Source organism: Sparassis crispa, assembly GCF_003851025.1.
Source record: "Sparassis crispa DNA, contig_000004F, whole genome shotgun sequence".
NCBI lineage: Eukaryota > Fungi > Basidiomycota > Agaricomycetes > Polyporales > Sparassidaceae > Sparassis > Sparassis crispa.
The window spans coordinates 1,540,039-1,564,606 of record NW_020939751.1 but is presented as its reverse complement, the minus strand read 5'-3'; the positions used below and the strand labels follow the sequence as shown (position 1 = coordinate 1,564,606).

Sequence of the window (24,568 nt, the reverse complement as noted above, 5' to 3'; positions counted from 1 at the left end):
GCCACAATGCACTCCCTCTAACTTGAACCCAAGGTTTCATTTAGAGTCGAGGACTGGCACGAGCGCCACTACGATCGTCCTCGACTCCAGGAACTGGAGGAGGGCTTTGGCAAGGGGAAACGGCAGACGCCTCTGCGAATGAAGTTGTGCGAAAACAACATCAGTAAATAAGTTGAGTAATAACACTTACGATTTGAGTCTTGACTCCGTCTAGGGTTCCGGTCGCGAACATCGCTGTTGCACTGGACCTGTCGACACTGTTCGAGTGCAGGTCTATTTACGTAAGATCGCGCTCGCGAATGTTCCGCCCTTGCGCTCGACCTGCCCACGGTGTTCCAGCGCAGGTCTATTCACGTAGGATGGCACTCGCAAACATCACGTGCGCGCTTGATTTCTCGACGATGTTGGCGCTGCTGGACGATGTTACACCTCAGTGTTGCTCCTCGACGAGTCGCTATACGACATCATTCTGTTTTGCATGTGAGTGTATTCTTCTTCTCGTATTATTACTAATCTACTGATTCACCACTAAACCATATAGAATCTACGCGGACCTGCTCTCTTGAAGACATAGTTTTCGCGTTTTTTGCGACTGTTTCGGACAAGTGTAGCTGCAAAATAGGTGCGTCTATGCTTGTTGACTTGTTCAAATGGATACTTACAGTTTAATTTGCACGATGCAGTTGCTATTTGTGATACTGTGTTCACAGTTTCGCAGTGCTGTTTTGATTGAGTTCGTGTCTAAGCACGTTAAACATTTCGTGTTCAAGCACGTTAAACATTTTGTGTTCAAGCACGTTAAATATTTTGTGTTCAAGCACATTAAGTATTTGTCTTCAAGCACACTGTTCAAGTACACTAAGGATTTGTGTTGAAACACCTTTAAATCTTCGGACTGAAGTAGCGTAAGCGATTGACTTTAGCCATGGCAGATTTCAATCCCTCATGGTTCTATTTGTCTGATGAACAGTATTTGCGTACACTCCAAAGGTTAAGTCTTCATACTCTGCAGTCTGCAGCTATGTCATCTCACTGTTTAATACCTCAGAAAGATCGTAACAAGTCTGAGATTTGCAGAAGACTTCTTATTGACTTTCAATTGAGTCGTGCATCTGTTGCTATCATGTCCAATGAAGATGTAGCAAAGTGTCTGCATGGTGATGATCAACTTCTCAAATCCCGGTATGCTCTGCTCAGTGCTCTGTATATTAAATTGTATGGTGAACCTGTAGCACTAGCAATACGTTCTGCGAACTCTCCACTTTTTGAGGAACATCCATTAATTGGATATGCCATACCGCCTGTAGAATTATATATAGAATTACCCTGGTTTGTCACTCCAGCTAGTGTTCTCATTCACCGTTTGTCATCTGTGTTAATGCGAACACTTTATAACTATGGTATTACGTTTACAAACCAATTGCCGGTAAAATGTCATGCACGTTGCACAGTTATAGTTGAGCATATTGTTGAGTTGTCCCAGTACTTATTCAAAGTTGAATCTTCAAAGTTTTTGAATACTATCTTGTGTCATTTACCATTCTTATCTCAGAGTGAGTTATGTAGTCCTCGTAGTGAACTGATTTTCAAGCTACTAAAGTCAAGTGTTCTATCTGAGATTTTTGATAAATTAAACATGGAGTCTCATACAAACAGTGATGCAAAGAAAGAGCAGCGTAGAGTTGAAAAGGCGTTAGAAATTGAACAGAACAGTGCAGAGACAAAAGCATATATTGATGCATGGCCACAACTTGTTCCTCACAATGTGATTCTTAACTGTCTGAACAATTATTACACTCATACTCAGTGGCATTCACCTTCAATTTGTGCTGTATGTGCTCGTCAGTCACATGAGATTCATATTTCTGAATATAAGATGGATGGTTTACTGCGGAATAAGCAAGTATTATCTGCATTTCAAATCACAGATCCTTTCATTCTAGAAAACGTAGTTAAACAGAATAGCTCTGAGTTTGTTTTTAAGGACTCAAGGTTAGATGGCTATATGTTGGATAAGAAAGGGCTGACTTATGATAATGGCATGGTCACAGCTATCAAAATTTGTTCGAGCTGCTATACAGCAATACAACATCGTACTACACCACAATATGGCTTAGTTAATAATCTGTATCGTGGTTGTCTGCCTGAGCAATACAATGATATAACCTGGGTTGAAGAAATGGTTTGTGCAATCTACCGTAGCGCTGCACATGTCACAAGAATTTACCAGTCATCTGACCCTGCACAGCCAAAGGTGTTTCATGGAAACACATGTGCACATGATTTAAATGTTGTTTCCACAGCATCAGTGCTTCCAAGAACACCTGCCGATGTTGCTGGTATGCTTACAGTTGTTTTTATTGGTCCACATAAGTTTAAGCCTGAGTACGTAGGAAACATGTATCGTGTGCGGAAGCGTAAGATTTGGAGCTTCTTACTGTGACTTAAGAGTCATAACAAGTTGTATAAACATATGACTTTTGATCTGTCTGCACTTGATATGTATCCTGAAGATGATGTGTTACCGGGTCTTAGTTCATGAATTGTCGAAGATCACAGAATGGATACTACACTTATATTTCAAGATGAAATGGCAGGCTTTTCAGAACATCCTGCAGAATTATTTGCCAAAAGCTGCCCTCTATCAAATGAACCACAACTTATGATGGAGAAAATGGGCATGTCAGATCCAGAAGGAGATAAACTTAGTGGGAGAAGCTTTACTGCTGCGACAATAAAAAGTATAGTTAATCCAACTGCATTGCAACCTGATCTTGTAGTTCATCATGGTATGCTGCCTGTCTCTGAATACAACAATCCTAACTTGTTTCCAGGTATGTTTCCAACACTATATCCATTTGGCATTGGTGGGTTTAAAGATCCTAGTAGGCCAAAGCCAATAGAGTTTGATACTCAGGTCAACTACTATCTTGATCTTACAGACAAGGCATTTCGGTATCATCACATGTTTATGTTCATTGCACTTAATATATGGCAGCGTCGCTCTGCTCACTTACACACACACTTTGCAGTACAAAAGCCCTACTTTCAGACTATTGCTAGAAGATTAGTCACTCTTTCACCCTCCTTGCTTATGTCAGTCTCTAACCATCTTGAGAATGAAGGTAAATATGCAGATTTGACTGACCAGCAAAAAGATGCATTAGACTTGCTAAAGCATGTGAACACTATTAGTGGACATATTCCTGGTTCTCAAGCCTCAAAAATTCGGGTCAGAAATGAGATACGTAGCTACTTTGGTTACTTTGGCATGCCACATATTTACATGACCATAAATCCTTCGCCTGCACATAATCCAATTTTCCAAGTCATGTATGGTGACACTACTGTAGACTTGGCCAAACGATTTCCACTAGTTGTGCCTGCACATGAACGTGCTTTGCGGCTGGCCAAAGATCCAGTTGCAGCATGCGATTTCTTCTACTTTTGTATTCACACTATATTTGAAGACCTCTTGGGCTGGGATTTTTCTAAGAGACGCTCCAAAAGGCAAGGTGGAATCTTAGGAAAGTTGCGTGCATTTTATGGTACACCTGAATGTACTGAGCATGGTACACTGCATGGTCACTTTGTATTATGGCTACTTGGAGGTCTGAATCCTTCTGATTTGCATGCTAGGTTGCGTGACAGTCATGAGTTTGAATACCGATTTTTCAGATACTGGGAGAGCATTATATTTCATCACTTGCCTAATATTGATATGCAAGTTGATCAAACGTACGAACCTCGTATTGAATGACCACCACAACCACCTATTGTTGGTGAATCGGCACTCAATATTCTGAATGAATGGGAGTCAGTGTTTGTCACTGAAATTAAAAAATGTGGAGAAGTCTTGCAGCGTCATCAACACCGTAAAGTCTGTGAAAAATACGGTAATGAAGGTAAATGCAGATTTTTATTTTCCCATGAGGTTGTTGAGAGCTCATATTTTGATCGTAATACTAACTCTGTCATTCTGATGTGTAAAGATGCAAATGTGAACTACTACAATCCATATATTCTGGTTTTTTGCAGACATAATTATGACATTAAATGTATTCTTTCTGGTAAAGCTGCGAAGGCTGCAATGTTTTATATTACAGACTATATTACTAAGGTTGACCTAAAAACCTATCAGATGCTATCATTGTTATCAAAGGCAGTAGCAAGTTTACCCAGTGGCAATGACCAATCCTCGCAATTGACTAGTTACAGTACAAAAACCTTACTAAATAGGTGCTTGGCTCAATTCTTGCGTCAACAACAGATCCACTCTCAGCAAGCAGCCTGGTACATACGTAAGAGAGGTGATAGTATTTCATCACATCCTACAAAGCCCTTGCTATCTATTTTGTTACTGCTTTATGTCAAAGAGCATTATTCATTTGCTATGCAAATTGAAAGTCAGAGTGGTGAGGATAATCATTCTGATGCTGATGACATAGAAGAGTGTACTATCAATATTAAAGTGAATAAAAATGGACAGCTACTCGAACGGAACCAAATTGATGATTACATCTACAGACCAGACACTCTTTCTCACTTAAACTTCTATGACTTCTGCAGATACTTCACATTAGAGTCTAAAACAGCACAGCATAACCATCATACATCAGATGATCGACTAGGTGTACTTCCACGTCTTTCTGTAAAGGAACAACATCCTCTTGCAGATACACATGTACTTGTTGAGCACTTCAGTCCAATGCATGTTGACTTTAATATGGAGCGTGTTCCACGTCCAATTGGTACACTGATCCCTCGCCGTGAAAATAGTGAAAGGTATGCAATATTTATGCTGGCACACTTTAAACCATTCAGTGATACAGTTCCACTTGTAGAGTACGGTGACACCTTTCAGCATACCTTCAGTGTATATGACTTTAGTGAGTTCAGCAAAACCAAGATGCGCAACTGGGAGGCAGCATATGAATGCGAAGATGCAAGAGACAGTGAACAGTTGCGCAAGCGAGCGACGCTGCTAGCAGAATCACGTCACTTGACAAAATCCATGTACTCATCTGTTACAGCAGGCACAGATGATGATGTTGATGGTACATCACATGATAGATGAAGTGCAGTCAATGACTTTAAGATACAGCAGTTTGTCTCTTTACTTGAACAGTGCAATTGGCTCCATCACAACACTTATCACAAGATAGCTGCACTATCCACTGTTAAATATAATATAACCCACTTGCAGTTGCAGAAGTGGAAGTCAGCCCTACATGAGCAAGAGATGCAAGTAATGCAGAAAAGACGTAATGCTGGCAACATGAGCTCTCAGTTTACTCTCGAAAAAACTCCTGCATACACTGAGTATTACATGACGCCTACAATACCAGAACAATTAACCACATCCACAGAAGCCCCAAATATAAGTGATACTACTGCATTAGTTGAACAGTCCCCAATGAAAGTTCTACAGTCTGTTCAGACATCCTACAGTTTAAATGCTAAGCAGGCATGTGCCTTTCAGATTTGTGCAAAACATTTTATTCAAAACTATGTAGTCAAATCAGACACTGTAATGGAACTGCTGTACTTGTTGCTCACCGGTCCCAGTGGCACAGGCAAGACGCATGTTGTCAAAGCCTTGAAAGAATTAATGACATACTTTGGCTGCTTATACCAAATTCGTTTTCTTGCACCTACCGGCTCTGCTGCTACTCTAATCGATGGAATGACAATTCACAAAGGACTTGGTTTGAAGATACAATCAAAGACAAAGGGTAAAGGCAACAGGCGACTGGGCGAAAGTGAACAGGACTATACAGTAACAATTAGTGTTCAAAATCGTACAGTATTGCATGATGAATGGCAGCGTGTTGAGTTTGTACTTATTGATGAAATCTCACTGGTTAGCTGTCAGTTACTCTCTGAGATAGATTATGCATTACATTATGCCAAAGAAAAACCAGATGTATGATTTGGAGGTATTAATATAATTTTTGCAGGAGATTTTTATCAATATCCTCCAGTAGGTGGCACACTGCTATACACACCTATATTAGCATATGCAAGACAGACATCAGATGAACTCAGCAAGAGGCTTGGTCGACTTGCATGGAAGCAAGTAAACACAGTGGTAGAGTTGACTGAGCAACAACGTATGAAAGATGATCCTGAGTATGGTGATGCAGTCAACAGATTGCGAACACGTGAATGCACAATGGGAGATGTTGACCTATTTAATACACGGGTAGTTAAGTCAGCGACCCATCTTGATGGCCTTCAAATAAAAGATGATGATGATGATCCTACAGTAATTGTCAATACCAACCTGCTACGACAAGTTATTAATACTGAAAAGGCACAGGCAAACTGTGATGCAGACAATGGTTTGAGCTTAATAATATGCACAGCGGTCGATAAGATTGATGGTCAGGTACCTGAGAAATCCACTCGTGATGCACTTCTGTGGCTCAATGTAACACCACTTACTTCTGAAGGTGCCCTCCCAGCATTCATTTCATTATATGTAGGCATGCCTGTGGTACTATGCAGTCGAAACATCTCCACAGAACTTGGAATCACCAATGGTGCTCAAGGCATAGTTAGGCACATCTCGATTAAACACTGTCCTGTCGGATACACATATGCAGATTGTGTTATAGTTGAGTTTCCTACAAGCAAGGTACATCTGCCTGATTTGCCTTCAGGCTATGTGCCTATTGCTCCAACAACATGGTGGTTTACAACTACACTTAGAGATGCCAATGAAAATACACAAAGGTACCAAGTTACCCGACTGCAACTCATCATACAACCTGCATTTGCGGTCACCGGCCACACGTTGCAAGGCAAAACACTGCCTAAAGTACTTAACAACATGACTGAGGGCGGCTTTGCAGCCTACATTGCTGCATTGAGAGCATGCACACAAAATGGCCTATTCATCTCAGAGCCAGTAAAGTTGGAACAGCTAAACAAGCCTGTTTCTGCTGACCTATACCATGAGACACAGAAATTTAAAGTGCTTGAGCAAAATACTTTAATTCACTATGGCTTTAAAACAGGATCCCTCGTACCTTTGCCAAATCCTGAAAGTGAAGATGACATCTCCACAAAGTCATTTCATGTCAACTTTAGTGACAGTAGCTCACAGTCAAAAGGAACCAAACGGAAAGCCTCACAAATGGAAGAATCAGGGATTTTGCCATCAATGTCAATGCCACATTCTGACTCATCACCATACATGTACAAGCATGGTTGCCAATGGTCATCCACAGACTACTCATGTGCATATGATGCCACATTTATGTCACTTTATCACAGCTACTCTCAACTGAGCTCTTCTTTGCATGCAATGTGGAAGAATCAGTCGGCTATTGCTAGTCTGTTGGTCAGTTGTTTTGAGAATCTGAGCCCAGACTCCAGTGCCGAGCAGTTTAACATGCAACGTGATTTTCTCTGAGATTTTCTTAGTAGACGATCACCTATGGAATATTCAAGATATGGTCCACAGTTTGCCTCTGCAGCAAGCATAATTGAATGTGCATTGGAAAACACCACTAACAATATAGTCACGACCATACAGTGTCTGGCCTGTCATCAAACACGCCCAATCACACTAAGAATCCCATCTGTTATTGTGTCCACTGGCATGCAGTCCTCTGCTGAAACTCAAACTATACAAACTTGGTTAAGTAAGACCATGACATCATCCATTCTGCATGCAAGAAGATTACTATGTCAATGTGACAGTGAAGTTGATCATAATATAAGCAACATTACACCACCGCCCATCCTATACTTTGAATATCCGTCACAGGAACATACAGTTATCACTCCCATATTTGATCTGGAATTCAATATGCAGACCACCTACTCATTGGCAACTGTAATATACTTTGGATCTAGTCACTTTACAGCATGTCTCCTCCACTCTGACAACTCAGGATGGATATACGACGACCAACAGAATGACGGTGTCCCACAATATGAAAACAGAATGGATACCGATGACCTTACACCACTCCTTACACTCGACGGACGCTGGGCGCACATCCTCGTGTATACATCAAATGGTCCATTCAATCGAATCAATTGAATCAACAAAATATTGTATTATTGCCACCATGACACTATACCTATTTCACTGACTTTATTACCTGATCGACACGATCTTCATGCTCAGATGATCCTTTCATTTGAATTTTTAAAAGACAGCCATACCATCAGTATCTTATATCATATGACTATATGTAACAGTACTGCAACTATCCCACCGGCTTCATTACCTGATCTACATCATCTGTCTTGTCCAATACTGTCAGCGAATTCAAGTGTTGTTCAGTACTGGTTAAAACAGAAGGCACAGACTGGAGGTAAGAGAACCGTCTCTTCTTCGGAGCCTTACCTCCACCAGTGTTATCAGCCGCCGCAGCAATACGCATCATCGACAAGTGCTCTGACTCGCAGTCCACAATCAGCTATAGCCACCATTAGAAGTCATTTTCTGATAACAAACAAATGCGGGCAAACGCCAACTCACCTTCATCCCCAAGCGACTCACGATCATGACAGTGTCAAGTCGTGTAAGAAACTTGCGACCTACGTTTGCCCCATTTGGACTCACGTGCTCACGAAGCCGAAAGTTTACTGAAAGCTCAACAAGCTCACCGGCATGCACCATGTCAAAGGATGACTGCACAGGAGTAGACCACCTACATAAACACAACATCACCTCAAGCAATGCAGACAGATGATTTCATATCATGACATACCTGTCGTCATACTCGCCCTTCAGCTCCATGCATGACACAACATTGTCTGATGTCCACGAGAGCCTCCCACCAGCAACTAGCTCTGCCAATGCACCATACGGGTCAATAACCATGTTCAGATCGGCACTGTCAAACAACGGTGCTTCCACCATAGGCGTGAGCACACGTGTCTCTGCAATAAAACACGGCATGGCGCCAAGCCAGACATCATCAATTACAGATGTCGTTCCACGGCGTGCATGCATTTCCATGAAACGTAAGATGTTTGATCGGGCAGTGATGGCTCACCGGAATGCAGGACCTTCACCGGCAACCACAACAGTCTGCAGAGCGAGATTCGGATTTCTCCTCGGCAGCCTAGATATGAATCAATCACATCGGCAAGCAGCTTGTGAAGTGCAGAAGTGACAAACCTGAATGAGCACCTGAAAGGGGGCAGAAGACTCATCTGAGAAACAAACCCAGACACACACAGTGTAACCTCCTCGCGCGAGCTTCGCCACACCAGGTACAAATACCCACCCGAACTGACCTGAACATCAAATTGACGCTCAACTGTCTCGAACTGATCGTACGTCTCGAGCAGGAACTGCGATCCCTGTCCATCGGCACCCATTTCCAGATTCGGCGCCTTCGTACGTGTGGTCCACTCGTCGAATAATTTCACTGACCAAGATTCAGCCATCATCCAGTCCCATCACGAAAACAGAAACTCGACGCACCACAACGCGTATCCTGAAAGACCTTTGCCATCGTGTCAGAACTCAGGTGAGCCTCCAAATTCATTTTGATCAAAAGCAGCAAGATTTTTACTAAACTTTATACACCAGTGTCAATTGTCAGCAAGACACGATCAATGAGCAAGAATGAACACACCGGTGGAGGTAAGTAGCCATCCACAACGACCGATGCTTGCCCCCGCATGACAAACCGTTCGCGCGTCAGATTCAAATCTTACCGTCGCGCCCAGCTCATTGTGGACACGCGCCACTGCTGCACGTCAAATTTGGCGCACGTTCACGACCGCTCTAGCCACATCTCCACCACTGACACGGACGGTCGCCGACGTTTTCCGCCACCATCGCCAACTCAGCCGCGACGTGCAGCAATACCAACACGGAACCTCGCCCGACCCAAACGCGCGTCCCCACTGGGAGCGCGTTCGCGACCGCTTTCTGCAGCACCTTGACCGCGGACGGCCTCCACCACCTGCATTCTCGCCAATGCGACGACCATGCAGACCTGCCATTGGAACGCCAATACTGCGCCTGGCCGACCACAAAACACACGCCCCCCCTGCGCACGCAGTTTCCTCCCCCCTCTGGCTCAGGTTTCACGATCGCGCGTGGCTTGACCACCACGCGGACCTCCCGGCGTGCCAACACCAATCCCGCGCTGAGCTTCTCGCAAAACACGCGCACCCACTCGGTGCATATTTTTCTCCACTATTTTACTTACACTTTGCTGACATCCAGCAGTCCCAACACTGCACCTCGCCTGACCCAAATGCGCGTCCCCACTGCGTGCGCAATTCGGTGCGCGTTCGCGGCCCCTCTCCACAGCACCTCGACCGCCGACACCCTCCACCACCTGCATTCTCGCCAATGCGACCACCACGCGGACCTGCCGTTGGAACGCCAATACCGCGCCTGACCCACCGCAAAACACGCGGCCCCGCTACGCGCGCCGCCACCTCGACCCTCTCCCTCACACTTCGCGACCGCGCGCGGCTTAACCAACATGCGGACCTCCCGGCACGCGAATCCCAATGCCGCACCTAGCCCATTGCACAACACGCACACCCGCTCGGTGCATATTTTTCTCTGCTATTTTGCTTACATTTTGCTGACATCCAGAAATGCCAACACGGTGCCTCGCCCGACCAAAATGCGCGCCTGCACTGCGCGCGCAATTCCGCACATGTTTGCGCCCCTCTCCACAGCACCTCGACCGCCGACACCCTCCACCACCTACTCTCGCCAACTGGACCACCACGCGGACCTCCCGTTCGAACGCCAATACCGCGTCTGGGCCACCGCAAAACACGCGCCCCCGCCGCGCGCGCCGCAACCTCAACCCTCTCCCTCACACTTCGCGACCGCGCCCAGGTCGACCACCACCCGGACCTCCTGTTCGAACGCCAAGGCCGCACCTCGCCCCTTGCAAAGCACGCGCCTGCGCTGCGTGCGCAATTTCCTCCACACTCTCACCCCCGTTTCGGCACCATGCCCAGACAGCGAATGCCGACGGACATGCCCCAACAGTCACACCGCAAACAACTCCCACCTCGCCCGATTTCCTCTCGCAACCGCCACCATGGCCTCCGTCACTGATGCTCCTGCAACCACCACTGGCAGCAAACACAAGATGAGGCATCTGTCACCATCCGCACCAGTGCCTTCACCCGCAAAAAGGCAGAAGCCCGAAGACAGCGACGACATGTAAGTCTTCATACCCACTCACCGCCATATACCAGCCAACATGCAGTTCTTTGCAGATTCTCGCCGACAGCACACACCGACTCCACCACATCCGATACTCCTGCAGACGATGCTCACGCCAGTCACCGACCCGACGAGACTCCCGGTAAGCCCTACCGCAACAAAGGAAAGTGCATCGAGAAAACCAGGACACCGTGAGTCACTGTTTGCCACCAGACAGACACTTCCGCTAACTGCACCATATATACAAGAACCGAAGTGCTCCAGTCGCTGTCAAAACTCAGGTAGTACGCCCTTTGGCAATTATCCACTGTGACTCACACTGACACTTTCTTGCAGAGAAACACTCACCATGACACGTGCCATGAACAACGTGTTTGTCCTCGTGCAACCCGTGTATCTCAAGAGGGCATTCCCTTTGAACATCGCCGAGTACGTCCATTTGCCCTTGCTTTTTCTGCCATACTACTAATCAACCCCAAAGACATCTGGACCACATCTCGATCGCCACCGCACACGACATCATCAATCTCGCAACTGCAGACCCCACAGCACTCCACTTTGTCACCATTGGAGCCTCCGACTACCTTCAGCTCAAGACGAGCACCCATCTCACGCTCTTCTCTGTCGTCGGCTCCGTTACCCACAGCGACCTGATCAGTCCGAGCGGTCGCAGCCGTCAACTCTGCGTTGCACCATCAGCACTCACCTGGCCACGTGCGGCTGCCGTCCTGGGTGCCATTCTCAACAGACGAACACTGGTCTTCCCGTCGTTCCATGCCGGCCTCTCCTTCTCGACAAGGTTGACCACCGGCACCTCAAACACTCCAACCAAGATCCGCGGCATGGCTCCCGCCACTCCGGTGAACGCACAACGCGGTACGTGACGTCTCGCACTACAAAATGTTCGCTAACGCACCCTGCAGGTCCACCCCCCGTGCTGCCGGCCGATCGAGATGGTAAGATCGCCCCCAACCTTCTCGCACATATGCCCTAACTCACTCCTCCTGCAGTGCCGACTTTCGATGGGTGTAAGCCCTTCAAGTTCTCCATGCGCTCCATATCGATGCTTCCCAAAATCCACGATGATCTCTCCACAGAGTCTGCCGTCCTCCTGCTCTTCACTCTTGGGAAGTACATCAAGAGCCACCCTGAACTCGATGACGAAAACGCCGACACCACTATCTCCCTCAACATCCAATCCATCGTCCTTCTTGCCAATCCGGGATCGATGCCGCGCGGCTTCCTCGAGGACGAGCCCATGCCCCTCCTTGGAGTCTTCCGACCGAATTCCGAGCCTGACCAACACCACTCGGATGACAGCGATGATGACGATGCCTCGCTCGTGTAGTTTTCCATTGCTGTAACTACTGTAATAAATGCCTGTACTTGTACTACATAACCACCAATCATACACCCTCACTCTTACAAAAATCGTCAGCACCCCATCGGAGTCGGGGAATGGCGCGAGCGCCGCTACGATATATAGAGGAGAGCCTCTGCGAGTGCGGCGTTGTACTCGGGCACGACGCCAGCAGCCCGAGTCGTAGCAGCCGCCCGACTGCATTGGATATGCCATCCTGCCAGTTCGGATAGGCGCCTGCACCCAGGCTGTGCGAGATCATTAAGTCGTTCACCGCAGCCGGATCTTCGCTCCTACAGCCATACTGTACCAACTTACCTCTGCACCTGCACCTTGTGAACCGTATTATTGACCGTTGCCCGCCACATCTCGACCAGGTTGCACGATGAGCACAAGACCGCCACCAGTACGAGGTGCGTCATCGCCAGCGCTCACCGACGTGACAGAGACATGCTCATACCGTGCGTTTCTGACCGTGCGTGCGTACCCCAGGCGGAGGCGCCTTGTCTTTCGTTTCTAGGAGCAGCCTGCGGCCGGTGGTCATATCCAGTACGTTCTGCCTGTGCTGAATTGTGAATGGGTACTGTAATGCGAACTTGCGCGTAGTTGGTGTCATTGCGGCGATCTGGTCTCTAATATGGTGAGTCCCGCAGTGCGCATGTTGTGCGGGCGTGGTAGACTCATGCCAGAATGCGACGCCTAGGGCGGTACGTGCTGTGTTGAGCGACGGTGTTCAGACAGGTCTCAACCCGAGTCGTGTAGATTGGCAGCTTCCAGACCATCAGTACCGACAAGAACCGTGCGTCCGTCCGGTCTATATCTCGTCTCCTGACTAACCATTGGTGTATCTTGTCGCGTACGCTCTGTTTCCTCCACTCGCCGCAGATGGCCAACCGAAGCTTGCAAGTTTAGCGATAGTTCTCGGTGCAATATACGTAGGAGTATGTGTCATTGAAGTTCTCGGGATCATAGCGGCGTCCGTGGTACGTTCTGTTGTATATGTTGCATGCGGTATGCGCCATTGACATCTTACTCCGTCCAACCCAATCCGCAATTCACCTGACCCGGAATGCAATAGCAACACAGGTTCATGGTCCGCGTATACGCGCTGCTGTCGGTCGTGAGCTCGTTCGCGATCGTGGGCGCGGCGCTCGTGCGCGTTATCGTGCACTTCATCTTGAAGGTCGGCTCTTCGGTCTCGAGAACTACACTCTACTAAGGCTCCGCTCACATAGAACGACCTCATAAGTGAATGCGAGACGATCGTGCAGGGCGACGAGGTATTCTACGTTAGTGCATTCACCGATATTTTTCAAGCTCCGTGCCTGACGACAACTGTTTGTCCCTCCCTCAGCAATTCGGGTTCTGGGGCCCCACGTACGAGACGAAACTCACGCTAGACGAAGCAACATCATGTGCGTGAATCCACTTCAGGACCCACCGCACCACGCACCGCCGCTCATGATCATCCGTCTGCAGATTGCAAAGACAGCTGGAATCACGACTCCTTCGTCGAGATCATCATGCTCGTCATCGAGCTACGTACGTCTACTACCTGTCCCTCACCTCCTGCATCCTCGCACTGACCCCAACACTCCTCTCGCAGTGCTCTCGATATTCTTCACGATGATCGCCTTTGCATACTACCGCCAAGTGCTGGACCCGACAAGCGCCGCGAACGTGTCCCGGCGCGCACCCGCGACAGTTACAGACCCCGCGCTAGAGAGCGAATACCCCTCGCACTACAACCCGCCATACCTCGGGTACGACGCGCCATCCGTGCGCTACTCCCCGCCGCCGGGCATGCCGCCCGCGCCGTACGACCCCATCGCGAAGCCGCCGGACTACGCGGACGAGGCGGGGTACGGCGTCGGGAAAGGCCTCACCCTCTCCGACACGCCGCCAAAGGGGGACGACCCCTTCGCCGATTTCGAGCACCGCGAGGCGGGGGATACGGTGGACAAGGTCGACCCGTTCGCCGACACGCATGAGCACGGCCCGGGCGCGGGCGAGAGCAGGTTCGTGGAGGAACGCGAGTCGCTGATGTGAGTTTCTTGCTCGAGGACGGACTGGTCGATCTTGGACGTGGGTGCGGTGAGCTGTGAAGCGGCGGGCTGCTTGTGCTGGTAATTATATCTCTTGCGCTTTTTGGTGCTTTGTGTATACCATACAGTGTCGGCTATACTGTAGAACATCTGTTACGTATTGGAATGCTGCTTGACGAACCGGTGCGTGTCGCCAGTTTGGACGGTGTGATCCTAATGAGAGCAGTAAGAGCACCATGGACGTCGTGGATCCCTACGCTCGATTCACACCTAGCAGTGCTGGTGATTGCCACGGAGAATGAACGTCATACCAAATTTCAACACGCTGCCAACGCCGAAGGTTCAATATCAATCCTCAGATCTCTCCCAGGAAGAACAGCACGAGCTGACGCGAGGTTAGACTCGAAATCACGCGGGGAGAAAATAGGGCAAAAGGAAAGCCAATGTAATAGCCACAGAGAAGACGAAGGTATCAACGATACATAGCGACGCGGGTTATCGCGCGATAGCAGAGTAATAAAGTACTTGTGCACACCCTGGAGCGCGGTACGCTCGAACCCAACATATTAAAATAGAGGCGACACGGTGCGTCGGCGAAAGTGTTCTGTTGGCGCTCAAAGGGCAAAAGCGACAGCGCCGACGGCTGCGAGAGCCGCGAGGGCGGGGACGCCGTGCGACAGCGCACCGCTCGAGTGCGTCGCCGAGGGGCTGTAGAAAATGCTCCATCAGACGGGATAGGGTATGTGAATGAGCGGATAAACGTACGCGGAGCTCGACGAAGACGCGGACGAGGACGCGGAGGACGAGGAGTGCGCGGACGAAGACGCGCTCGCAGCGCTGGAGCTGCTGGGGGCGGTAGCGGACGGAGTTGCACTACCCGTAGCGCTGCCCGAGGGAGTCGCGGTCAAAGTAACACCCTACAAAGAACAATGAGTGGGATGCGACCGAAGAAAGACCGGATGGTACGCACGACGGCGAGGCAGAGCTGCTGAGCGTCCTGCTCGGCCGTGGTGAGGTCGCTGCCGTTGCAGGAGGACATGATGCATGTGGTGACGCTGTCGACAAACTGGGAGCTGTTGCAGAGACAGGTGTCGTCGCTCTCGTTGCAACTGCCGAAGTTGGCGTTCGCGAGGCAGGGCGTCGCGCAGCCTGGTGGGTCATGGTCAAAAACGATGTCAATGAAAAACATGAGGGCGACGCACTGGGGAACTGGCGACGAAGGATGGTGCCAGCAGAGACGGAGGCGATGGCGCCGGAGAGAGCAAGCAGGGCAGCGAAACGCATTTTGGTAAAAACGACAGAGGTGGAAATGAGAGCGAGGCACTCGAAGGGGAGAACGAAGATAGAAACTCGGGGAGTTGCTAGGAGAAGCGTTGACAAGGTGCGCCTTTATAGAAGTTGGACTAGGCGTATAATTAGCCACGCGATGGGACTTGGCGTACAAACAAACGAACGCACAGAAGCGGCGACCACCTGGTTCGCTGTCCGCCAACAAGGCTCACTCCCATCGCGCCACTGTTCCTAGTCTCCCATTCTTCCCTGTATAGGGCATCTTACCGCTCGCTATCCACGGCCGTTCTGATGCATCCATGCGGAATGCACAGTAAGAAACCGCGAAACAATGGCCCCGGGGGAGAATGGGAACCTTCAATAATGGGGAGAAGGGGACATCCCCTTTCGGACATTGTTCCAGGGTCGGACCAGGCACGTCGCACGTGACCCGTGATATTCAACGCTTACCGTAAATGGCAGCCCTGGTAAACCGCCGATCGCCGTCAGCCCTTCGTACGAACTGCCCGCGTATCGCCGTTCCAAAGACCAGGATGTCCACTCGTACCATAACCACTCAGTTCACGCAGAATGTGACCCGTCGTACATGTGAGGTCGTGGTCATGTGGGAGAAATAGTGTATCGCAGCGACTAGAACTGAAGAATCCGAGATCATGAGGTGTGAACAGTCAAACCTCTTGTACTTGCGGCCCGTTCGCGAAGCTCAAAGGGCGAGCTAAGCTTTAGCTCGAAGAAGGCACAACCGCATCAGTTTCATACCTCCAGCAATGTTATGCAAACCACCCATGAGAAAGCGACACCCTTTGCCATGGTCACACCTATTGTGCGAATTGTGCTTTGACAAGACGAAGAGACCATTGACAGATACTCGGCATACATCTCTTATTGTGCAGCCCCGATATAATTGCAAAGCTCAGACATACGACCACTCCCCTCCGAGTGCCAGTCATAGCCATCGTCGGATTCCGCTTGTACCACTTATTAGAGCAGCGGCGTTTAGTACGAGGCGAAGGCGGGACATCCAGCTGGATTCACATGTACAGCGATACATCTGATTCCGCTTCATGTGGATGATAATATTTTCCCGTAAGGGTATGTGAAGATCTAAGATGCCACAATGTACTCCAAGGCATGCTCAAGTTCCCCGTTTCCCTTGGGTGCCAGGAAGGCAAGTCTCAGGCAGAGATGAGTCCCCGTTGTCTCACTGCACCGGCAAAATTGCCGATTTGAAGTTTGGAGCTTGAATATTGTTGAATATTTGAATGGGGAGTATTTGGGCCGCGAACGGGCCCGCTCCCCCTTCTTATGCCACCTCACTGTCCTTTTGCGCATAGTAGTACCATCGCCATCGCCTTTCCTCCTTGCCATGCACTTCTATCAGAGCCCAAAAAAGCTCCGATCCGAGTTGGAGTGGGGGTGGGCAGAGGCGCTCAGCTCACCTTCGAATTGCCTTCCACATTTCTGCCCCGGGCTATCTCGCTGTCAGAAATTCTGCTCAATTTCTGGCTGTGATAGTCATATATTTTCCCGGTGAATTAATCCCGTCGGTGATATGTAAATGCGTGTCCACCGTCCTCGACGTCTTCGGACGGTATCGTCAGAAGTATTCTACTGCGGCCGACTTTCCTAGATTTCCGCATCATGCCTCCTAACGCGATGCCCTCCGAATCCATCACACACATTTTGAAAGAAGAGCGTGTATTTCTGCAGCGAACATCACGAAATACGGTCAATAGGCAGAAAAACAGGTATTGTCCATCTTCCAGGACCCAGATGTCCTTAAAGAGTGATCGACGTTCAAACATACTCACATGCCTGATTTGGCACACAGGGAGCGACTACACAGTTTCAGCCAGCCACCAAACCTTGTTTCGCCACTGGCGACAAACATACCCAAATTGACGCTCCGCGTGTGAAACCTGACGTTCCGCTCACCGCCCAACACATCCTCAAGACATCGACATGGTGCGTTCTTGCGACTCTCGATGTATGCGTTGACCTTAGTGCTGGTATGCTTTACAGGCCCCCACCAAGACTACCGCTAAAAAGGTGCGTAAGCGGGTGACACCAGTTTGTGCAAACCGCTCATCTCCGGGACTGTCGTTTGCACCTGCCGGGACTGTCTTTTTTTCCACCGGGAACGTCATTTTTTCACAAACATACTTCCTCCGGACATCCAAACATCGACCTTCGATTGAACTTGCACCTTCGGTCCACCGTCGACCTTCAATCGAATATTGATCTTCACTTGAACATCTCCACTTTCACTCGAACTTCGCTCTACTTTCGCTGCGCCTACGCCATACCTGCCTTACTTCCTCTGTTCGCATACCACGTTCTCTCGCCCGTTTACCTCACGCATAGACTGGCAAGACGCGCTCGGCGCTGCAAGATGTCGTGACGCGTGAATACACCATCCACCTACATAAGCGTGTGCACGGCCGCTCGTTCAAGAAGCGCGCACCCTGGGCTGTCAAGTCTGTCGTCGACTTCGCGCAGAAGGCGATGGGCACCACCGACGTCCGCCTCGACCCCAAGCTCAATCAGGCGCTCTGGGCGCGCGGCATCAAGTCTGTGCCACACCGGATACGCGTAAAGCTTGAGCGTGAGTGGTTTCTTACCACGAGGAGGGCGAAGGGTGTGCTAATGGGTTCCGCGTGGCGCATAGGGAAGCGGAACGATGAGGAGAACGCGAAGGAGAAGCTCTACACATACGCGAGCCATGTCATTGTCGAATCGTTCAAGGTATGTCTCCGTACGCTGATACTGGTTCTGATACTGACGATCTTGTCAGGGTCTCGAGACGTTGACTGTGGATGCCGAGTAGACACTCCATTTTCCACTCGTCGTGTAGGAGAGGAGAGGAGGGTAAGGAGGAGTTGTCCGCCGGTCTGTCTTCTATTGGGATGGCCCACTATGCCCGTCATGCATGCTATCCACGCTCAACGCTGCATTACTGTCTATGATATGTCGTGCCAATCAAAATGCATCTCATTGCGTCTGTATGATTCTCGGACGCTGTATACCTCCAGCAGCAGGTCATCCCCTTATTATTAACGGACCGTGCGTTGTGTACAGTGCATCCAGGATCCGTGAATTAGCTCGTCCCAGGTGATGTGTGCACTACTCATCACCGCCCCAAGATAAGAGATTATATTACATCTACATCGTCCACGCCGCCCAGTACGGTCGCAGCAGGTGCTATGGCATACTGAGCCGGCGGTCGTGCCGCACCTTCACCGCGTCCGGCCGTATCGACTTGTTCGACATCCGTTCCCAGATGGGGTCCACATCCGGGCCGTCGAGATCGCCCGCGCCGTCCCAGCCCCAGCACCACACTGTAGATGGGTGTCAGCTATTGTGCATAGCGGAAGAGGAGTGAGTAGAAGCAGTGCGCACCGAAATCGGGCCCGGGAATGAAATCGACGGGTATGGCTTCCTCCTCGGTGAAGAGGCGGTCGTGAGGACCGTACCATGCCCGGTCCTGCGGGTCCGTGCGCGGGTTGTCGGGGAGCCCGCCGAGGCGAACGTACCCGCGGATCGCGGTCAGGTTTCTCCTGGGTGGGTGAATGACATCGTATACTCTCTACGAAGGATGGGATTGTCAGCCAGGAGCCGATAGAAGTACGCTGTTACGTACCCGATCGTAAGCGAGCTTGACGCGGGGTACCATGAGTATGCGCCCGTAGCCAGCCTCCCAGTAGTCGTTGCAGATGAGGGAACACTCGCTCGCGGAGCACTCGCCGTCGACGATGCGCGCCATGCGGAAGCGCACGTGCGGAGGCGTGTAGAACGGTGCGGGGTCGAGGATCGCGATACCGTTCCAGCAGGACTGCACCTGGATGGGGAGGTGGTGCATGAACCGGTGCTGCGACGCGCCGTGGTGGAATATGGACTCGAACGGCGCGTTCTCGAGCGCGGTCCCGTTGATGTCGCGCGCGACCCAGTTGTCGTAGAACACGGGGGCGTTGAGGTCCTCGTGAAACATATAATCTGCCGCGCAGGTGATTCCTGCGTTGTTGTGCCGGCTCTGCCAGATCAGCTCGAGCAGGTCGTCCACGCAGGGCAGGATGTCGTTCATGAAGATGATCGTGTCGAAATACTCGTTCTCTGTGTCCCGTAACTCGTGCAGTGGCACGAATGCTGCGTTGCGCACCTCTGCTAGGTATTCGATGCGGTGGTTGAACGCGCCGCGCGTGCGCATAGACGTGCGAATGGTGACGCGCATGCCGGACGAGCGGCATAGCGCGTCGAAGATGCGGAGGAGCGCTTTGGTTTGGTCCGTCGACCCGTTCTCGTAGATTGACACGTACACATTGTGGTACCCCAGGATGGCGGCTACACGGAAGAGTGTCGCAAAGAGGTCGGGAAGGACGTCAAAAGAGTTGTAGAGGTTGATGGCGAAGAAGTATTTGTGCGTGTCCGGGGCGAGTCCGCGCGGAACAAAGTCGCCGTTAGTGGAACCAAGCCCCAGAGTGTCGAGCCAGGAAGAACGGGATGGAGACTCGTGGCCAATGAGGGAAGCATATCGTTCTTCTGCCTGTTCCTTGTACATGGGTTGGGCATTGCGAGTGCACTCTTTCGTGTAATGGGGAGATAGGGTGGTCAGGAGCTCAAACACCCGTCGGCGCTGCTCGAGTGTGGGCAGGGCGACGGCCTGGCGAGAGGAGATACGTGTAGACTGATACGTTGGCGCATGACCTCCTCGCCATGTTGTGATTGATGACTTGCGGTAGATTAGGGGAATGCGTGTTGTATGAGAGAAGTTGGAACTCACGCCAGAAGTGAAGAATCGAGCGACCAGGAGCCCGAGAAAGATACCTAGCGACAGAGACACCCATGTCGGTAGTCGCTTCAATGGATTATTACTCCGGGGCTGCATTTTGGATTACGGAATGTACGATTCAGTCTACTTCACGAAATTGTTCCTATCCAACATTTACATTGAGTCTATTATGCGACGTGACAAGCATCTGGCAGAATCGCTCACCTCCACGCGCTCTGGCGCTGTATTCCCGACTTTACACCAATATCAGTCTTCTCCTGCACTAGATGCCTGCAGGGTGGTTCGTATCGAAGGGAGAGCGGGCTCCTATAAAGCGGAGGAGATGGTCCACAAGTCAGGACATAGCTAGTGGGCGCCAAAGGCCGTCGTGGAGATGTCGCGGGTAGGCGCGATTGAGAGCTCACCTCCTCTCTACCGACCACCACCATTTCTCCTCTCTGCTTGTCGCCGCCAGCACCGTCGAGCTCGCGTGCATGCAGAGACGTCCGGCAAAAGGCCTCGCCCACATATCGCCACCCCTGCAGCCTGCCCGCATGGGCTCTGACCCAGAGAAGGCCCCATCGCGCCTTCACCAGAAAACATTTGGGCTCACGAATCGCATATGGCTCATTCTAGTCTTCTTTCTTGCTGTCGTTCTGTTCACGAGGTCTGTGCTGCCCTCTGATCAGTCCACTCCGCGACATCGACTGCTCTACGGCGACCTGAAGCCGAAGAACTACCTCAACGTCTCCGCTAACGAACCCGTGCCGTTCTCCTTCTGCCCAGCCCTTGGTCCTGGTGATGAACTCGCAACGAAGTACGACCCTATCACTCTTTCGAAAACACGGTTCCACTTGGGAAGTGGTGCTCGCGTCCAGCGCGTCATTAATAAAGCTCTCTCGGGTCTTCCTGTAACGATCAGTGTCATAGGTGGTTCTGGTAAGTATCTCATCATATATCACTGTGTTCTGCCGTTCTGCTTTCTATGGTCAGTCTTGCATTCCGTGCTTGTATGTCTTGAGCTTCACCCGCAAATATTGTGAGCGTGGAACTACTCTTCTCAGGGGTCGTGTATGTGACAGGCGTCGCTATGCTGACGCCAGCAATATCGTTCGCCTCTCTCTGACAGACTGTGAGATACGAGGAAGGCTGTATTTATAGTGTATCACGATACTGCTGTGATTATCGCAGCTCTGCATTTATCCTGGCGATTTTTGTCCTCGGCCCTTTTCCCGCTTGTCGCAGTCATACTTCGGGTTTATGCTGAGAATCTATTGAATCAACTGGTTTGTTTCCGCAGTGTCCGCATGTCACGGAGCAGGCGATGACCCGCTTTCACCGACATGCTATCCTTCGCGGTTCTTCAACTGGTGGAATGGTGTCTTTCCGCATCCCGAATCCGAGCTCACAAACGGCGCTTTGCGCCGGACTACCTCGGCGTACTTCGGGTTTTGCAATGCACACCACATCCCAGATGTCACAGACCTGGTCATTGTCGAGCTCGACGTTGACGATGCCAAGTAAGAACGTTTCTGCCAAGTCGTGTGTCGCGGTGCTGATAATTGCCCATTCACAGTGCCTCGATCTCGATGGAAGAATTTGAGCTACTCATTCGGTCCATCTTGATTCGACCAGACCAGCCAGCGGTCATTATTCTAGGACACTTCAGCCCACAAATCGGTCTCACGGCTGGCTTTGGAGGGACAGACCACTGGCACAGCTTGGTCGCGCAATTTTACGACGTCCCATACATCAGGTATGCACTCTACATTTTTTTCACCAACGTCACCACTAACCCTTTCGTAGCATCAAGCCTCTGTTGTACCCGAGCTTCATGGCTGACCCCTCTTCAATAGACCGGTACTTCGCAGACCCGATCCTCGCAAACGGCGCGGGTCACGAGCTCATTGCCGATGTGCTCGTCTCGTACTTCCAGACGCAGATTTGCGGCGCATGGGCTGCGCTGACCGGGACCACGTACGAACTCCTCCCCGCACCTGCGGCGCCGCTTCTCTTGGACAGCGACGCGAAGCAGCCGACTGACGCACGCGGGCTCTTCGGCGGCATCGCGGATCGCAAAGGCGCAGTGGGCGCGTTCGCACCGGACGACCCAGACCATGGCGGCGCCGCGGACGCTCGCCTTGTCGTACCCGACGCCAAAGCGAACTCACACGCGAACGGCAAGCTGCTCGCAAATCCACTTTTGCGTGTGCCTACGACGCGCATCAGCACCCGCCCGGTGGACCTCCAGACGCACCCGTTCGTCGAGATCGCACCCTACTGCGTGTCCGCGAATGACCTTATCAACCCGCTGCCGCTCTCGCAATTCGCGGGCTCCGGCTGGGCGGCGTACCACCCGCGCCCCGGATCGGCGGACCTCTCATCGCATGCGCACTACTTCTACTCGACCCTGCCTACGAGTAAGCTCCGCGTGAGTATACAGGTCTTTGCGGGCGATGTGGGCGTGTACTATGTGAAAGAGCCCACGACGCAGGTAGGCCTGGGCAGCGCGGTAGAGTGCTGGGTGGATGACAACTACTCCGGCGCGGTCTCCATCGAGAACGCTGCGCAAGTCGGCGAATCTACCCCTGCGTAAGTGCCTCTTCTCAGAAAAATACCAAGTTCTCATCGAGGCTTACGTCCGACTTGCAGACTGGAGCTGATCGACCACCGCGTGTCACGCGGGTCGCACTTTGTTGAGTGCCAGCTGATGGGCGAGGAGGACGACCGTAATGTTCCCCCGTTCAAAATCATTGGCATCTTCGCGACGTAGACCGTGCCCCCACGGTGAGCGATTCTGGGTAGTTTCCCTGGGACTCTTCGAGACAGACGTGGTATGGTACATAGGGTAGGATAGGGCATACGTTAGACTCACCTGTGTTCGGTCGCAGAGTATATTATCTACGGTTTCTGGATTACAGTGAAACCACACATGCGACCGTTAAACGCGTTTCGGGGTTACATGCGAGGATCAGGACAGGAAGAATGAGAACATTCCATCGTCATAGGGAAACGGACCGCCCCGCTCCAACTCGTTCCACTCCCGTCTCCGTTTGCTCCAGGTGTCTACCACCTGTGGGTAGTCTTTGTTGGATACCCACCCGTCACCTCCGCTGTGAAGGTCCAAGTCATGAGTTTTAATGGACGCCTCGTACCTCTTGTATGTCTCCAACTCTGGTTCCTGCTGTCGGAGCTCTTCTTCGTAAAAGAGATGGGACAAGGAATAGTCTCCGGGGCGACAACGTCCCAGACATCGCGAAGGTCTACGAGAGCTTGTCGTAGGAGTACCAAGTTGTCGCTCCACGATCGTATGACCTGATAGGGTGGCAAGGCAAGCTGTGTACCAAACGGCATCGCTAACGGCATGTGATGACGTGTGTTCTCCTCTACAATTTTCTGATCGTATACCTCGTGTCTCATGGCTAGCTTCAAGTGTATTCGATAGACCTCCTGCTCTTTCGAACCAAGGTTTGGAAAGTGTTCATGGAGCTTTGGAGGGGACTCGATCCTTCGGAATATCGATCAGACCGCCGTGGTAGGTAAGGGCACGGGGAAACGAAGCTTGCATGCAGTACGGTGCTATGACACTGTGTTGCTAATCGATGAAAGCCCGAATTGCTCCTGGACCCTCTGGAGAAATGAGTAAATTTGAATGACTGATGTCGGGATGCCACAGCGTTGGGCTACTAAGCAAAAGAGGGGGTGATGGCATGGGCGTACATGTCCAGGAACTTGTGATCGGCTTCCACATTGTGGAAGGACCGACGACATGTCCGTGCATAGACGTCTTGAGAAGTGTAGCGACGAAGCCACTCGCATTCCAGACGTGTGGCGGCAAGAAGGAATGAGCACATACCAGGCCCTACCAAGGGTTTTCTGTTAGAAACTTGCACACCGGTAGGACAATGAGTTTGAACAACCCACAAGGGTCC

General features: G+C 50.7%; 7 protein-coding genes across 7 annotated transcripts; 4 read left to right on the top strand and 3 right to left on the bottom strand.

Moving 5' to 3' along the window:
- Positions 1 to 8,225: 8,225 nt before the first annotated feature.
- SCP_0505490 (hypothetical protein) lies at positions 8,226 to 9,485 on the bottom strand (the record flags this gene model as incomplete). The annotated part of the gene is made up of 7 exons (XM_027758610.1): positions 8,226 to 8,438; positions 8,501 to 8,672; positions 8,733 to 8,858; positions 9,021 to 9,089; positions 9,146 to 9,157; positions 9,206 to 9,398; positions 9,455 to 9,485. 7 exons carry the CDS (start codon positions 9,483 to 9,485, stop codon positions 8,226 to 8,228), a joined length of 816 nt encoding a protein of 271 aa, XP_027614411.1.
- A 103-nt stretch (positions 9,486 to 9,588) lies between these two features.
- On the top strand, positions 9,589 to 10,513 carry SCP_0505480 (hypothetical protein; the record flags this gene model as incomplete). Its single annotated transcript, XM_027758609.1, has 2 exons — positions 9,589 to 9,616; positions 9,678 to 10,513. 2 exons carry the CDS (start codon positions 9,589 to 9,591, stop codon positions 10,511 to 10,513), a joined length of 864 nt encoding a protein of 287 aa, XP_027614410.1.
- Positions 10,514 to 12,921: 2,408 nt separating this feature from the next.
- On the top strand, positions 12,922 to 14,585 carry SCP_0505470 (hypothetical protein; the record flags this gene model as incomplete). Its single annotated transcript, XM_027758608.1, has 11 exons — positions 12,922 to 12,949; positions 13,029 to 13,085; positions 13,143 to 13,176; positions 13,240 to 13,243; positions 13,299 to 13,335; positions 13,422 to 13,519; positions 13,615 to 13,719; positions 13,772 to 13,825; positions 13,891 to 13,951; positions 14,016 to 14,078; positions 14,143 to 14,585. The coding sequence occupies 11 exons, from the start codon at positions 12,922 to 12,924 to the stop codon at positions 14,583 to 14,585; spliced, it is 984 nt and encodes a 327-aa protein (XP_027614409.1).
- A 610-nt stretch (positions 14,586 to 15,195) lies between these two features.
- Positions 15,196 to 15,865, bottom strand: SCP_0505460 (hypothetical protein; the record flags this gene model as incomplete). Its single annotated transcript, XM_027758607.1, has 4 exons — positions 15,196 to 15,289; positions 15,347 to 15,498; positions 15,552 to 15,730; positions 15,784 to 15,865. The coding sequence occupies 4 exons, from the start codon at positions 15,863 to 15,865 to the stop codon at positions 15,196 to 15,198; spliced, it is 507 nt and encodes a 168-aa protein (XP_027614408.1).
- Positions 15,866 to 17,833: 1,968 nt separating this feature from the next.
- Positions 17,834 to 18,698, top strand: SCP_0505450 (60S ribosomal protein L31-B; the record flags this gene model as incomplete). Its single annotated transcript, XM_027758606.1, has 5 exons — positions 17,834 to 17,836; positions 17,894 to 17,920; positions 18,236 to 18,476; positions 18,540 to 18,616; positions 18,666 to 18,698. 5 exons carry the CDS (start codon positions 17,834 to 17,836, stop codon positions 18,696 to 18,698), a joined length of 381 nt encoding a protein of 126 aa, XP_027614407.1.
- Positions 18,699 to 19,072: 374 nt separating this feature from the next.
- On the bottom strand, positions 19,073 to 20,753 carry SCP_0505440 (Alpha-1,3-mannosyltransferase CMT1; the record flags this gene model as incomplete). The annotated part of the gene is made up of 4 exons (XM_027758605.1): positions 19,073 to 19,209; positions 19,271 to 19,457; positions 19,512 to 20,597; positions 20,649 to 20,753. 4 exons carry the CDS (start codon positions 20,751 to 20,753, stop codon positions 19,073 to 19,075), a joined length of 1,515 nt encoding a protein of 504 aa, XP_027614406.1.
- A 377-nt stretch (positions 20,754 to 21,130) lies between these two features.
- SCP_0505430 (hypothetical protein) lies at positions 21,131 to 23,409 on the top strand (the record flags this gene model as incomplete). Its single annotated transcript, XM_027758604.1, has 5 exons — positions 21,131 to 21,575; positions 21,937 to 22,156; positions 22,213 to 22,392; positions 22,443 to 23,228; positions 23,289 to 23,409. The coding sequence occupies 5 exons, from the start codon at positions 21,131 to 21,133 to the stop codon at positions 23,407 to 23,409; spliced, it is 1,752 nt and encodes a 583-aa protein (XP_027614405.1).
- Between the last annotated feature and the right edge of the window lie 1,159 nt (positions 23,410 to 24,568).